This window comes from Salvelinus namaycush, unplaced genomic scaffold, assembly GCF_016432855.1.
Source record: "Salvelinus namaycush isolate Seneca unplaced genomic scaffold, SaNama_1.0 Scaffold1280, whole genome shotgun sequence".
Classification (NCBI taxonomy): Eukaryota; Metazoa; Chordata; class Actinopteri; order Salmoniformes; family Salmonidae; genus Salvelinus; species Salvelinus namaycush.
Window position 1 is genome coordinate 47,501 of NW_024057987.1, and position 15,014 is coordinate 62,514.

At 43.7% G+C, this 15,014-nt stretch overlaps 1 protein-coding gene and 1 pseudogene across 1 annotated transcript in view; one reads left to right on the plus strand and one right to left on the minus strand.

Moving 5' to 3' along the window:
- LOC120036275 (secretogranin-3-like) overlaps positions 1–8,758 on the minus strand; it is a 33,881-nt gene extending 25,123 nt beyond the window's left edge. The window contains exons 1-5 of the mRNA XM_038982753.1: positions 8,372–8,758; positions 7,508–7,551; positions 7,264–7,293; positions 4,983–5,000; positions 3,667–3,877 (exon numbers count right to left, since the gene is read on the minus strand). Coding sequence (XP_038838681.1) covers positions 3,667–3,877; positions 4,983–5,000; positions 7,264–7,293; positions 7,508–7,551; positions 8,372–8,465 — 397 coding nt within the window. The 5' untranslated portion in view covers positions 8,466–8,758. The remainder of the gene's footprint in view (positions 1–3,666; positions 3,878–4,982; positions 5,001–7,263; positions 7,294–7,507; positions 7,552–8,371) is intronic.
- LOC120036273 lies at positions 8,597–13,833 on the plus strand (annotated as a pseudogene).
- The last annotated feature ends 1,181 nt before the right edge of the window (positions 13,834–15,014 follow it).

The following is a 15,014-nucleotide window of genomic DNA, read 5'->3' on the forward strand; positions in this document are numbered from 1 at the left end:
CAGTGCAGTAGAGTAGAGTACAGTACAGTGCAGTAGAGTACAGTACAGTACAGTACAGTAGAGTACAGTACAGTGCAGTAGAGTACAGTACAGTAGAGTTGAGTCCAGTAAAGTACAGTACAGTACATCGGCAGTCATGCAAACACACATACAAGCACGCACACAGACACACATAAATATTGAAAGAATGAAAGATATATAAGCGATGTTAGATTGAATGTGTCGTGTCACACAAAGCAATCAATTATTCTCCTGAATAACTCCCTCCGACCATATGGGGATGTTTCTCATACACTAAGAATATAACCTTGACCCAGATCCTGAGAGGAGAGAGACTTGGCGTCAGACCATAATGTCTCTATTCACTTTATAGTGCACTACTCTTGACTAGGGCTCATAGGGCTCTGGTCAAAAGTAGTGCACTACATAGGAAATAGGTTGCCATTTGGGACACAGCCCATCAGTTCCTCTGAGAGGATCAAGAGGAGCCTCCTGATTGAATACTTCACATGAATCCTTCCTTATAGAAACCATGTACTGGGGCCTTTGCTTTCACCTGTCCAGCCATGTTAGATCAGTGATTAGGTCAAGGAAGGGAAGAAGGAAGGATTCAAGATGTATTTGAACAAGACCCTTCTCTTCTTTATGGTACCTGACATTTGATCCCAAGTCTAATACAACAGTTACCTGTTTCCCCGGAACTAGGTTGAGATGAAATACTGGGTCTGTGAGAGACTGGGTCTGTGAGAGACAGGGCCTGTGTTCCAAATAGCACCCTATTCCCTTTATAGTGCCCTAGTGGTGAACTAGTAGTCCACTATATAGAGGATAGGGTGCCATTTGTGATGTACTAAGTGTCTATAGTATCCTGTAGCGATGGAGGAAGAGGATTTAAGGCTTGTAGCTTAGCCTTAGCACTTCCACTGTCTCAGCCGACCGCCTGAGGAGAGATAATCCTCCCTCTCTCCCTCCCTCTCTCTCTCTCCCCCTCTCTCTCTCTCTCTCTCTCTCTCACAGCAGCGCAGGGCCTCAGACCTGACCTCCCTATAGAGGGATCAGACACAGGGAAGACCCCTATCAGACACACAGGCTCAGAGCCAAAAGGCCCAGACAGGACAGGAACAAAGACAGGGACTCTTTGTCTACCTGGAATTACCAGAACAGCTTTGTTTATAAACATTCTGATTTGGTCTATAGGTCAACCATAGTTATATACAGTAGAGACAGTCTGTCCAAGAGTCTGTCCAAGAGGCCATTATTGTAACATTCTGTCTGGTTAGTCTGTTCAAGAGGCCATTATTGTAACATTCTGTCTGGTTAGTCTGTTCAAGAGGCCATTATTGTAACATTCTGTCTGGTTAGTCTGTCCAAGAGGCCATTATTGTAACATTCTGTCTGGTTAGTCTGTCCAAGAGGCCATTATTGTAACATTCTGTCTGGTTAGTCTGTCCAAGAGGCCATTATTGTAACATTCTGTCTGGTTAGTCTGTCCAAGAGGCCATTATTGTAACATTCTGTCTGGTTAGTCTGTCCAGGAGGCCATTATTGTAACATTCTGTCTGGTTAGTCTGTCCAGGAGGCCATTATTGTAACATTCTGTCTGGTTAGTCTGTCCAGGAGGCCATTATTGTAACATTCTGTCTGGTTAGGGACAGAAGACAGAGTCAAAGACCCCTAATAGGTCCCCAATATGGTCTAATAGTCCACTTAAAAGCATAACCTTGTGGCGCTAATGATAGTCTTACTTGCTGTAGTACATTCATAACAAATAACCACACTAAACTAGATACCTTGGTACTTGCTGTAGTATAACCAGACTAAACTAGATACCTTGGTACTTGCTGTAGTATAACCAGACTAAACTAGATACCTTGGTACTTGCTGTAGTATAACCAGACTAAACTAGATACCTTGGTACTTGCTGTAGTATAACCAGACTAAACTAGATACCTTGGTATTTGCTGTAGTATAATCAGACTAAACTAGATACCTTGGTACTTGCTGTAGTATAACCAGACTAAACTAGATACCTTGGTACTTGCTGTAGTATAACCAGACTAAACTAGATACCTTGGTACTTGCTGTAGTATAACCAGACTAAACTAGATACCTTGGTACTTGCTGTAGTATAACCAGACTAAACTAAACTCAGCAAAAAAAGAAACGTCCCTTTTTCAGGACCCTGTCTTTCAAAGATAATTCCTAAAAATCCAAATAACTTCACAGATCTTCCTTGTAAAGGGTTTAAATACTGTTTCCCATGCTTGTTCATTGAACCTTAAACAATTAATGAACATGCACCTGTGGAACGGTCGTTAAGACATTAACAGCTTACAGACGGTTGGCAATTAAGGTCACAGTTATGAAAACTTAGGACACTAAAGAGGCCTTTCTGCTGACTCTGAAAAACATAAAAAGAAAGATGCCCAGGGTCCCTGTTCATCGCGTGAACGTGCCTTAGGCATGCTGCAAGGAGGCATGAGGACTGCAGATGTGGCCAGGGCAATAAATTGCAATGTCCGTACTGTGAGACGCCCAAGATAGCGCTACAGGGAGACAGGACGGACAGCTGATTGTCCTCGCAGTGGCAGACCACGTGTAACAACACCTACACAGCATCGGTACATCCGAACATCACACCTGCGGGATAGGTACAGGATAGCAACAACAACTGCTCGTGTTAAACCAGGAATGCACAATCCCTCCATCAGTGCGCAGACTGCAATAGGCTGAGAGAGGCTGGACTGAGGGCTTGTAGGCCTGTTGTAAGGCAGGTCCTCACCAGACATCACCGGCAACAACGTTGTCTATGGGCACACACCCACCGTCGCTGGACCAGACAGAACTGGCAAAAAATGCTCTTCACTGACGGTTTTGTCTCACCAGGGGTGATGGTCGGATTCGCGTTTATCGTCGAAGGAATGAGCATTACACCGAGGCCTGTACTCTGGAGCGGGATCGATTTGGAGGTGGAGGGTCCGTCATGGTCTGGGGCGGTGTGTCACAGCATCATCGGACTGAGCTTGTTGTCATTGCAGGCAATCTCAACGCTGTGCGTTACAGGGAAGACATCCTCCTCCCTCATGTGGTACCCTTCCTGCAGGCTCATCCAGACATGACCCTCCAGCATGACAATGCCACCAGTCATACTGCTCGTTCTGTGCGTGATTTACTGCAAGACAGGAATGTCAGTGTTCTGCCATGGCCAGTGAAGAGCCCGGATCTCAATCCCATCTGGGACCTGTTGGATCGGAGGGTGAGGGCTAGGGCCATTCCCCCCAGAAATGTCCGGGAACTTTCAGGTGCCTTGGTGGAAGAGTGGGGTAAAATCTCACAGCAAGAACTGGCAAATCTGGTGCAGTCCATGAGGAGGAGATGCACTGCAGTACTTAATGCAGCTGGTGGCCACACCAGATACTGACTGTTACGTTTGATTTTGAACCCCCCTTTGTTCAGGGACACATTATTCCATTTCTGTTAGTCACATGTCTGTGGAACTTGTTCAGTTTATGTCTAAGTTGTTGAATCTTGTTATGTTCATACAAATATTTACACATGTTAAATTTGCTGAAAATAAATGCAGTTGACAGTGAGAGGACATTTCTTTTTTTGCTGAGTTTAGATACCTTGGTACTTGCTGTAGTATAAACAGACTAAACTAGATACCTTGGTACTTGCCGTTTTCCATCTTTGTTGAGTCATAGTCTTCGGCTAGCCGGCGGTTCTTGGTGGAATCTGATTCGTCTGGGAAGTAAGGCACCTCCTCCAGGCTCTCTCTGACCGGCGTCTCATTGGTCTCTTTTGACCTTTGACCTTCGGCCAGGGACTTGAGCAGGGTGAAGTCATCGTTCTCTTGCTCTGGTTCCGCCTCCTTCACCTCTTTATGCTCCACAGCAGGTTTGGTGTCTGAGGGGGAGAGGGAAATATTTAAGAGACTATACGAAGCTTCTGCCTCTGGGGTTGCTCCTCTTGAGCCAAAAATGAGTCCACTCTATGGAGAGAAATAATATCCAGAAAGGGCACACCCACCTTCACCCATAAATTGTTAGCCTAAAACTGAGGATATGTGTGTTTTCATCAACTAAACTTCCATAGTGTATCTTTAAATAGAGAAGCCAGCCACCAAACCACCTTGTATTTCTCTGCTGTCTTTCCTCTGCAGCTAAACAGGGTTGGGCCTGGCTGGTTTTCCACTGCAGCTAAGCAGGGTTGGGCCTGGCTGGCTTTCCACTGCAGCTAAACAGGGTTGGGCCTGGCTGGCTTTCCACTGCAGCTAAGCAGGGTTGGGCCTGGCTGGTTTTCCACTGCAGCTAAACAGGGTTGGGCCTGGCTGGCTTTCCACTGCAGCTAAACAGGGTTGGGCCTGGCTGGTTTTCCACTGCAGCTAAGCAGGGTTGGGCCTGGCTGGTTTTCCTCTGCAGCTAAACAGGGTTGGGCCTGGCTGGTTTTCCACTGCAGCTAAACAGGGTTGGGCCTGGCTGGCTTTCCACTGCAGCTAAGCAGGGTTGGGCCTGGCTGGCTTTCCTCTGCAGCTAAGCAGGGTTGGGCCTGGCTGGTTTTCCACTGCAGCTAAACAGGGTTGGGCCTGGCTGGTTTTCCACTGCAGCTAAGCAGGGTTGGGCCTGGCTGGCTTTCCACTGCAGCTAAACAGGGTTGGGCCTGGCTGGTTTTTCACTGCAGGTAAGCAGGGTTGGGCCTGGCTGGCTTTCCACTGCAGCTAAGCAGGGTTGGGCCTGACTGGCTTTCCACTGCAGCTAAGCAGGGTTTGGCCTGGCTGGTTTTCCACTGCAGCTAAGCAGGGTTGGGCCTGGCTGGTTTTCCTCTGTAGCTAAGCAGGGTTGGGCCTGGCTTTCTTTCCACTGCAGCTAAGCAGGGTTGGGCCTGGCTGGTTTTCCTCTGCAGCTAAACAGGGTTGGGCCTGGCTGGTTTTCCACTGCAGCTAAGCAGGGTTGGGCCTGGCTGGTTTTCCACTGCAGCTAAACAGGGTTGGGCCTGGCTGGCTTTCCTCTGCAGCTAAGCAGGGTTGGGCCTGGCTGGTTTTCCTCTGCAGCTAAACAGGGTTGGGCCTGGCTGGTTTTCTACTGCAGCTAAGCAGGGTTGGGCCTGGTCAATCCCTAGATGGAAGACCAGAAGGACTAGTGAAATTCAGGGTCCATATTCATAAAACATCTGGGAATAGGAGTGCTGATCTAGGATCAGTTTAGCCTTTTAGATTATAATGAATGGACAGAGAGGACCTGATCCTAGAGCAGCACTCCCACTCTAAGGCGCTTTATGAATACGGGGCCAGAGCCATGGGCTGCAGTGGGTGATCTTGGAACCGTGGATTTTATTAGGATCCCTATTAGCTGTTGCACATGAAACAGCTACTCTTCCTGGGGTCCACACAAAACATGAAACAGCTACTCTTCCTTGGGTCCACACAAAACATGAAACAGCTACTCTTCCTTGGGTCCACACAAACATGAAACAGCTACTCTTCCTGGGGTCCACACAAAACATGAAACAGCTACTCTTCCTGGGGTCCACACAAAACATGAAACAGCTACTCTTCCTGGGGTCCACACAAAACATGAAACAGCTACTCTTCCTGGGGTCCACACAAAACATGAAACAGCTACTCTTCCTGGGGTCCACACAAAACATGAAACAGCTACTCTTCCTGGGGTCCACACAAAACATGAAACAGCTATTCTTCCTGGGGTCCACACAAAACATGAAACAGCTACTCTTCCTGGGGTCCACACAAAACATGAAACAGCTACTCTTCCTGGGGTCCACACAAAACATGAAACAGCTACTCTTCCTGGGGTCCACACAAAACATGAAACAGCTACTCTTCCTGGGGTCCACACAAAACATGAAACAGCTACTCTTCCTGGGGTCCACACAAAACATGAAACAGCTACTCTTCCTGGGGTCCACACAAAACACACAATACATGTAAAGGGTGTCCAATCAAAAACAAAAATGTGTATATGTTAACTGTGTAGATAATTGTCTAAAAAAAACAATGGTCCAAACGTCATGTCTCTATAATAACCCGTTCAAAGGTTATTGGAGTTTTTACCCTTGGAGGACGACTAAAATGAGGGTGACTGAAACAATAGAGGCCAGAGAGAGAGAGGCCAGGAAAATGGCATCATGCCAGCTAGGCTGGATTCTGTGCATGAATAAGGCTACAGGCGACCTGACATCTCACTTTACTGTTGAACTAGTCATCTTTCTTCTCCAATCCACAGGACATAAAATAATATAGAGCTAAGATGGATAACGACATGACATAGTATTTTCATACTTTAGTATACGCTTTTCATATTAAATCAAAATTATTGTTCTTTTTTGAAGATTTCTCACAAAAACAAGCATATCTCTGTGAAATGTCAATGAAGCACTGAGCGTATACCAAGCTTTTCCCCCAAAGCCTTTTACATTGAATTCAGCTCGGGTCATGCTAATTCAGCCTTTTACATTAAATTCAGCTCGTGTCATGCTAATTCAGCCTTTTACATTGAATTCAGCTCGTGTCATGCTAATTCAGCCTTTTACATTGAATTCAGCTCGTGTCATGCTAATTCAGCTCGTGTCATGCTAATTCAGCCTTTTACATTGAATTCAGCTCGTGTCATGCTAATTCAGCCTTTTACATTAAATTCAGCTCGTGTCATGCTAATTCAGCCTTTTACATTGAATTCAGCTCGTGTCATGCTAATTCAGCCTTTTACATTGAATTCAGCTCGTGTCATGCTAATTCAGCCTTTTACATTAAATTCAGCTCGTGTCATGCTAATTCAGCCTTTTACATTGAATTCAGCTCGTGTCATGCTAATTCAGCCTTTTGTGACCGATGGAAATAAGTTTCAAGACGACGACCACAACATGTTAAATACTACCCGCCCCACAGTTTGGGAACCACTGTGTTAGAGAAAGACCCCACCGAACGATTCAAACATGAATAAGCATATTTGTCTTGGTGAAATGTATTTTTTTTACATAAGGAAGTTACATTTGATCAGCTAAGTGCGTTGTCACCAACTCTTGGTAGTGTGGGTGGACACCCTACACAGTACAGAACAGGTAAAGACAAGAACAACACAGGACCATACTGCATTGAAAAAACAAGATGAAACAGTTATATATTGTGAAGACATCCAAGAGACAACTCAAATAATTCTTACACACTATTCACATACATATTCAAATGTATGTAATAACAATATTGATTGATTGCCTGTGAAGTATCCACTTACCTGCAGACTCCACTGCTGCTTTCACATCATCTGCCTCTGCAATCTGTGGAAAATAACATAAACAGTGTAAACATTTCTGTTTTAATAGCTTTGCTTGTTTACTGTTGCTCCAGTCTGGTTTGATATGACGTTGTTGAAGTTTGAGAACTCTCCCCTCCACAAAGTCTATTTGACATGATATTAGTTTGGAGATAGCACGGCGGATAGTGTAGAGAGAGAGAGAGAAGGAGAAAGAGAGAAAGAAAGAGATAGTTTACCTGCTCCTGGATTGGTCTCTCCTCAGTCAGTCGTCTGTTGTAAACTACAGCTTTATCTGCAGGGAAAATAAAACCACATAATAATACTACTACTAATCATCTTTATTATTATCATCAGCAGCATTGTCTTCGTCATCATCAACATCATCATCCGCATCATCATTGTTATCATCATCCTTGTCGTCTTCATCATCATCATCATCACCACCACCACCATTCACTATCACATCATCTGAGACATCTAAAACGTGTAATTTAGGTAGAAACAAATGTAGGACCAGCTAACCTGACTGCTTCAAATCACAGCCTTAAAAAACTATCTTAAATCATTGTTAGAAGAAACTTTCTCCTATGAACGACAGAGAAAGACATTGACTTGAATTTGAGGGGTCCAACATCATCAGGGTATTTTTAAGATATGCCTGCTTGGTCATGTGGGCAAAGTGTTTTCATTTACTTTGTTTAATTTTGATTAATGTGGTTTATTGATGTGAAAGAGGGTACAGTCTAGGGCTACAGTGAGTCCCAACTCTCGACCCGACCGGACACAGCAGCGTCATAATCGGTTTAACAAACAAAAGATAAACTGCGTTGGAAATAGAACGCAATCGGCCTTACATCGCATGCAACCACCAACGTCACAAACTCTTTGTTTATTTGTTATTTCCTACTCTATTTTTACTTGAATTATTTTGTTTTATATACAATGTTTAAATATATTTTTTAAATGTGAAAATGGTTTAAATATAGCCTGGCCTAGTTAAAATTTACTTTAAAAGTGGGCTATAGGCCTAGCGAATTAAAAAATATCCACACTGAAACCAGTCACAACAGATGTAGGCTACCAGCAGGCCATGTACTCACAATCCTCGGCAGGTGTGGGGAAAGCAGAAATCTGGGAGACAGTCACAGCAAAAATCCCGAGCAGAAGGAGAACTCCCATTCCTTTGGACGCCATTCTGAAATAAATGATCCACTCAATCGGTGGCTGTAGGCTATTTTCCGCTGGATTACTACCGGTTATAGCTGTCTTGGGGGTGTTGTGTTGTGTGGATGATCCGACCGACGATAACGGTCACAAACTGCTGGATGTTTGGACAGCTCTGCTCTTCCCTGCTGGTGGTGCTGAAACTGACAACAGGGCTGCGCTTGGACTCTACCCGCTCTGGCTGTTCCTTGGGCGGGGAGGGGCTCTTCAAATCTCCGCTCTCCTCTGGTGCTGTTGGAGCTGTTAACGACCTGCGGTGCTGAAACCAGGACATTCGGTATAATTAACACGAGATAGATAAACTGCCAGGCTCGTAGTCTATAAACTCCGTGTGAGCTGTAGTAAACTCACCTGCCGTATGCCGATAGTATCTACCCGAAACAACACGATCTCTCTCGGTCGGACCAAACCGTGAGGGAGGAGAACAAAACGTATCCGCCCCTGATTGTGCGTCCTGTTCTGGGCGCCTTAGCTTTTTATAGTCGATCTCTACTGTGGGCTGTCCCATTTTACCCCATTGGAATTAGATACATCCATACATACACAACAAGTCAACATGGTTGTGCCCAGAGCAGTGTTGTGTTTCAGATGTTTTCCATGTTCCTCAGCCCCAGTTAATCTCCTGCTTTATGAGCTTTATGCTTCAAATGAATATACATGCTGTCTGCTGATTGGACAGAGCTGTCTTAATGGGACTAAAGCTTTGAGTAGAGTGAACATGCTGAGCAGCGTGTTATCAGTTGTCCATTGAGGAACAGCACACACGCACTTAGTAAAAGATAATTGCTACATGCTCAGGGCATTGTTCTGTGTCTGTCTGTCTGTCATATCCCTCAGTGCAGTGGCCCTTTTCTCATTCTCTCTCCCCTGCTCTGCCCTTTCACTGTCTCTTCTCATTCAATTTCAATTTAAGGGCTTTATTGGCATGGGAAACTTATGTTTACATTGCTATAGCAAGTGAAATACATAATATATCTCTCTTTCATCTTTCTCTGTCTCTCCACTTTCACTGCTCTCCTATTGATTACACCTGACCCCCCCCCCCCCCCCCCCCCCCCCCCACCTGTAATCTGATCTAGCCCCTGAGCTGCAGTAATCTCTGTAGTAGTCACTGCATGACACTACTCACATACACATTGAACTTCCTATTCTAATTTATACTGCAGTTATCACCTTTTAACAGTCCTACTGTAGTTATCACACCTTTTATCAAACCTACTGCAGTTATCACCTTTAATCAAGCCTACTGCAGTCATCACCTTTAATCAAACCTACTGCAGTCATCACCTTTAATCAAACCTACTGCAGTTATCACCTTTAATCAAGCCTACTGCAGTCATCACCTTTAATCAAACCTACTGCAGTTATCACCTTTAATCAAACCTACTGCAGTCATCACCTTTAATCAAGCCTACTGCAGTCATCACCTTTAATCAAACCTACTGCAGTTATCACCTTTTATCAAATCTACTGCAGTTATCACCTTTTGGACTACATATTGTAGATAGGCCTATTCTCTTGTTTCAGAGGCTGAAACAGAGTGGGTGTGTTTTCTCTCCTCTGCAGTGTGTTATGGGATGCGCAGACTATAGTGTTTCCTGTTCTGTTTCCTGCCTGTCTCAGTAGTCTCACATCACCACTAACCACAGCAAACACATTACTGTCTCTGGGACTGAGATGGGAGTTCTCTCTCAGAGGAGGAGAGGAATGAGAGGATGAGGAGAAATAAGAAAAGGAGGTGAAGGTAGAGGAGGGAGATGAGAGAAAGGACACAGAAGATGAAGAGTTGTAGGAGGCAGATGAGGACCAGGAGGTAGATGAGGAGCAGGAGGTAGATGAGGAGCAGGAGTTAAATGAGGAGCAGGAGGCAGATGAGGAGCAGGAGGCAGATGAGGAGCAGGAGGTAGATGAGGAGCAGGAGGTAGATGAGGAGCAGGAGGTAAATGAGGAGCAGGAGTTAGATGAGAAGAGATGGTAGAAGAGGACTGGTTCCCAACATGATAATGGTCTTCCTCTTTACAGCACCATACTCCTATGGCCTATTTATTGCCTACCTCCTCATGCCTTTTGCACACATTGTATATAGATTCTCTTTTTTTTTTTTTTTTTTTTTTTTTTTTCCTTACTATGTTATTGACTTGTTTATTGTTTACTCCATGTGTAACTCTGTGTTGTTGTCTGTTCACACTGCTATGCTTTATCTTGGCCAGGTCGCAGTTGCAAATGAGAACTTGTTCTCAACTAGCCTACCTGGTTAAATAAAGGTACAAAAAATACATCATACTACTGTACGTAGAAGAAAACTAAATGAGCATGACATCCTGGCATTTTAAAGCATACTCAATGTTGAGAAGTTTCACATACTGGTAGTTCTACCGCAAAATGTTCTATTCTCACTGAACCATGCTGCCTACTAACACATGGTGGTTCATCATAGCCCTGCCTTGCAGTAGGTGCACAACTTCCTTCCTGTTTCCTGACGATATTGAAACCATCAATTCTTTCTCATGGTGATCTGTGAGCATCTAATTGTATTATGATAAGTAATGTATGATTATGGGGTTATAGAGATAAATGTTTCAAATGTTGCTCTGGGGTGCCACAGTACATGTAATACTTTATACGTAGTACCTTATATGTATTGGGATCATGTTTTACATACTTAATACAATATGTTTCCTGTTCCTTTTACTTGTCTGTCTCAGCAGTCAGTTTGTGTCCCAAATGGCACCCTATTCCCTATACAGTTTACTACACAGATCCCTATGGGCCCTTATCAAAGTAGTAGAACATATAGACTAGGGAATAAGATGCCATTAGGGACATAGCCTCAGATCACCCCCTCATGGTCAACACATACACATACTGTAAAGTGCACTGCTCTGAGACTGGTATGGTGGAACTGTGAGGGTTCATCTCAAACTATACCCTACTACACCTCATAATATAGTGCACTGCTTTGACCAGGTCACATAGCACCATGATGTAGAGCACTGTTCTCTACCAGGAAGTTGCAACTGTTGAGGTCTTTCGTATAAGCTCCTGAGACCCAGCAATTCATTTTGGTCCTCTCTAGTAGACATCCGTTCTTGGTCAGTATCTCTGAGGCCATACAAACCACTGTATTAAGTGTGGAGGTGTGTCCGTGACAACTTTATGTTCATGGTTCTTAATAAAAATGTCTGCCATCAAAATAAGCACATTATGGACATTTGAAAAGTGTTTGTAGTTATTATCATTTTTGTGAGTTTGATATTAAAATTGTTTCTAGTAAGTGAATATCTCAGGAATAGTTACAGTAAGTGAGTTGTCAGGAATGTGTAATATTTTCACATTAAATAAGAGCTAAATAAGAGCTTATCAAGAAATGTCCTCTGTAGTGTACACCCTGATTCCGCAACTGTGTTTTTCATCTACTCTACCTGTAATGTTATTTGCTCATATTTCTGTCCTAATGAACACTACAAAGGACAATTTTGCACTTACAATAAAACATACAGTAAAAATATTTTTTCAAATACATTTCTTGATAAGATATTTTTTTTCTTCTTCACAAAATCACTTAAGTTATGTAATTTTTTTTAATTTTTATTACAAAACATTTTTTCCAGGTCTCAGCAGGTCATTTTTCTGTAGATGTAAGTACCAGTAGCCGCCACTTGATGATAGTCAGTACCACATTATAAAAAAAATACTGCCCTCTAGTGTCAACTTGAAGTCAGTGTGATAGATCAGGGTAGCGCAGAAGTTTACATTGGGAGCCAATAAAGCACAGTGGGCAGAACAGGCAAGTTGGTGGGGAGAGCCAAGCACAAGCTAGCGAGATCATATTTGCTAATTTTAGGACGTACTTGCCTTCCACTTGACTTCCTCTCATCACCATATTTGGTGGTTAGTGGAAGTCCGCACCAGATGCTTCAGATTCTTACCCAATAGGACCTATTTGAGTTTCCCCTTTCATCTGTGACTAAAGTTTACACCCCTTTCCTGCCTTGCAGTGAAAAACAACGTTATTGTATTCCTCATTCTTCCTGCCTTTCCCCAAAGTCAATCTTGAAGCTAGGTCCTTCTCAGTTGTTCTGCATGCAAAGTGAAAGTTAAGAATTGGCTGTAAACTTGAGCATCAGGCAGAGTAGAGTTTCAGTTGATCTTTGTTCCTTTCTCCCTTTATGTTTGCATGGATACATTGCCCCAATCCAAGCTGAACTTTCAAATGTTACTCTCTCACTCCAGCCCAGTCTGTGCCACAGGATGACATACTTTAAACTATATTGTGATAAAGTTTGACATGACAGTCTGTCTGTCTTTGATCTCACGGTAAAGAGGTCATCATGATTACTGGGACAGGTTGTTTGTGTGGGACTCTCCTGCTTCTCCTGCACATAGCAGACTGGTACAGTACCCTCACATTCTCTCGTTGTGTTTGTGGTTGTGTGTGATAGTGTGATAGTGTACATAATCCTGACCATCACCTGTATATTATGATGTACATGATAGTTGTTGTGACACATGAGTACTTGCGTATGACTTGCACCAACATGTGTCTTTAGTGAGGCTTGTACAATCTGAATGGTTGATTCTCTCTCCAGAAAAGTTTGAGGTTCTTGGTCCGACTCGTGCCATTGTTGCTGTGGCTGGTGATGACATCATTCTGCCCTGTTCTATCAAACCCAACATCAGTGCTGAGGACATGAGAGTTGACTGGTTCAGAATCATCCTCCCAGACCCTCAGTCAAACATCGCGTCCATCTCTACCAAGACGGCAGAGACAAATACCATGATCAGATCCACTCCTACAGGGGAAGGACATCGCTGTTTAAAGAGGAACTGAAGAAGGGAAACATCGCTTTGAAACTGACCAGGGTACAGGGCATTGATGATGGACGTTACAAATGTCTTGTTCAGTCTACGACCCATTATGATGATGCCACTGTTCAAGTCTACGTAATAGGTGCATTTATTTACCCATAAATACAACCCACAGCAAAGTACATGATTCTGTTCCCAATCTCAGCAGTACTTAATCTCCAGTCCACCTTTGTGTCTGTAGCAATAGGATCCAAGCCAGAGGTTTCCATTGAGGGACAGAAAGAAGGAGGGATGGATCTGCTGTGTGTATCTAAAGGCTGGTTCCCTGAGCCTGAGTTGGAGTGGCTGGACAGTAAAGGGGTCACTCTGTCTGCTGGACTGTCAGAGACAGACAGGGACTATGAGGGATTCTACATAGTCAAACTAAAGACCACCGTAAAGGAGACTGACACCAACGTCTTTACCTGCAGACTGAGACAGAGGCAGCTCAGTGAGCAGATCAACATGGAGACAGAGTTTCACATCTCTAGTAGCACATCATCATATTATTGTTTAGCTGAGATGAAACACTTTTAATGTTTTATATGCTTTTTTATTACAAAGGCTGAGTAACAATACAACATAAATAGAACAGTTGGATACAAGTTTGTCAACATTTTTAGAACTCTAAAGTATTCTAATCTGAAGATGAAACCACGTTGGTTTTGTAGATCCAGCTATATGCCTCCACCTGACATGAATGGAAAAGATAAACACAACATTAAACCAGGAAATGAGATGGTGCTCATCTTTTCCAGTCATTTGGCATTGAGGCATATTGCTGGATCTACACAACTGATGTCATGGGATTTATTCTAAAATTGATTAAATAAATAAAATTATCATCAATCTACACACAATACCCTATAATGACAAAGTGAAAACAGGTTAAGACATTTTTGCAAATAAGTATTAAAAATAAAAAACAGATACCTTTTTTCCGTAAGTATTTAGACCCTTTGCTATGAGACTCGAAATTGAGCTCAGGTGCATCCTGTTTCCATTGATCATCCTCGAGACGTGTCTACAACTTGATTGGAGTCCACCTGTGGTAAATTCAATTGATTGGACATGATTTAGAAAGGCACACACCTGTCTATTTAAGGTCCCACAGTTGACAGTGCATGTCAGAGCAAAAACCACGCCATGAGGTTGAAGGAATTGTTTGTAGAGCTCTGAGACAAGATTATGTCGATCTGGGGAAGGGTACAATTTTTCTCCGGCAGCATTGAAGGTCCCCAAGAACACAATGGCCTCCATCATTCTTTAATGGAAGAAGTTTGGAACCACCAAGACTCTTGTTAGAGCTGGCTCCCTGGCCAAACTGAGCAATCGGGAGAGAAGGGCCTTGGTCAGGGAGGTGACCAAGAACCCGATGGTCACTCTGACTGACAGAGCTCTAGAGTTCCTCTGGAGATGGGAGAAACTTCCAGAAGGACAACCATCTCTGCAGCACTCAACCAATCAGGCCTTTATGGTAGAGTGGCCAGACGGAAGCCACTCCTCAGTAAAAGGCACATGACAGCCTGTTTGGAGTTTACCAAAAGGCACCTAAAGGACAGACCATGAGAAACAAGATTATCTGGTCTAATGAGGAACCCTAACACCATCCCCTACGGTGAAGCATGGTGGTGGCAGCATCATGCTGTGGGGATGTTTTTCAGAGGCAGG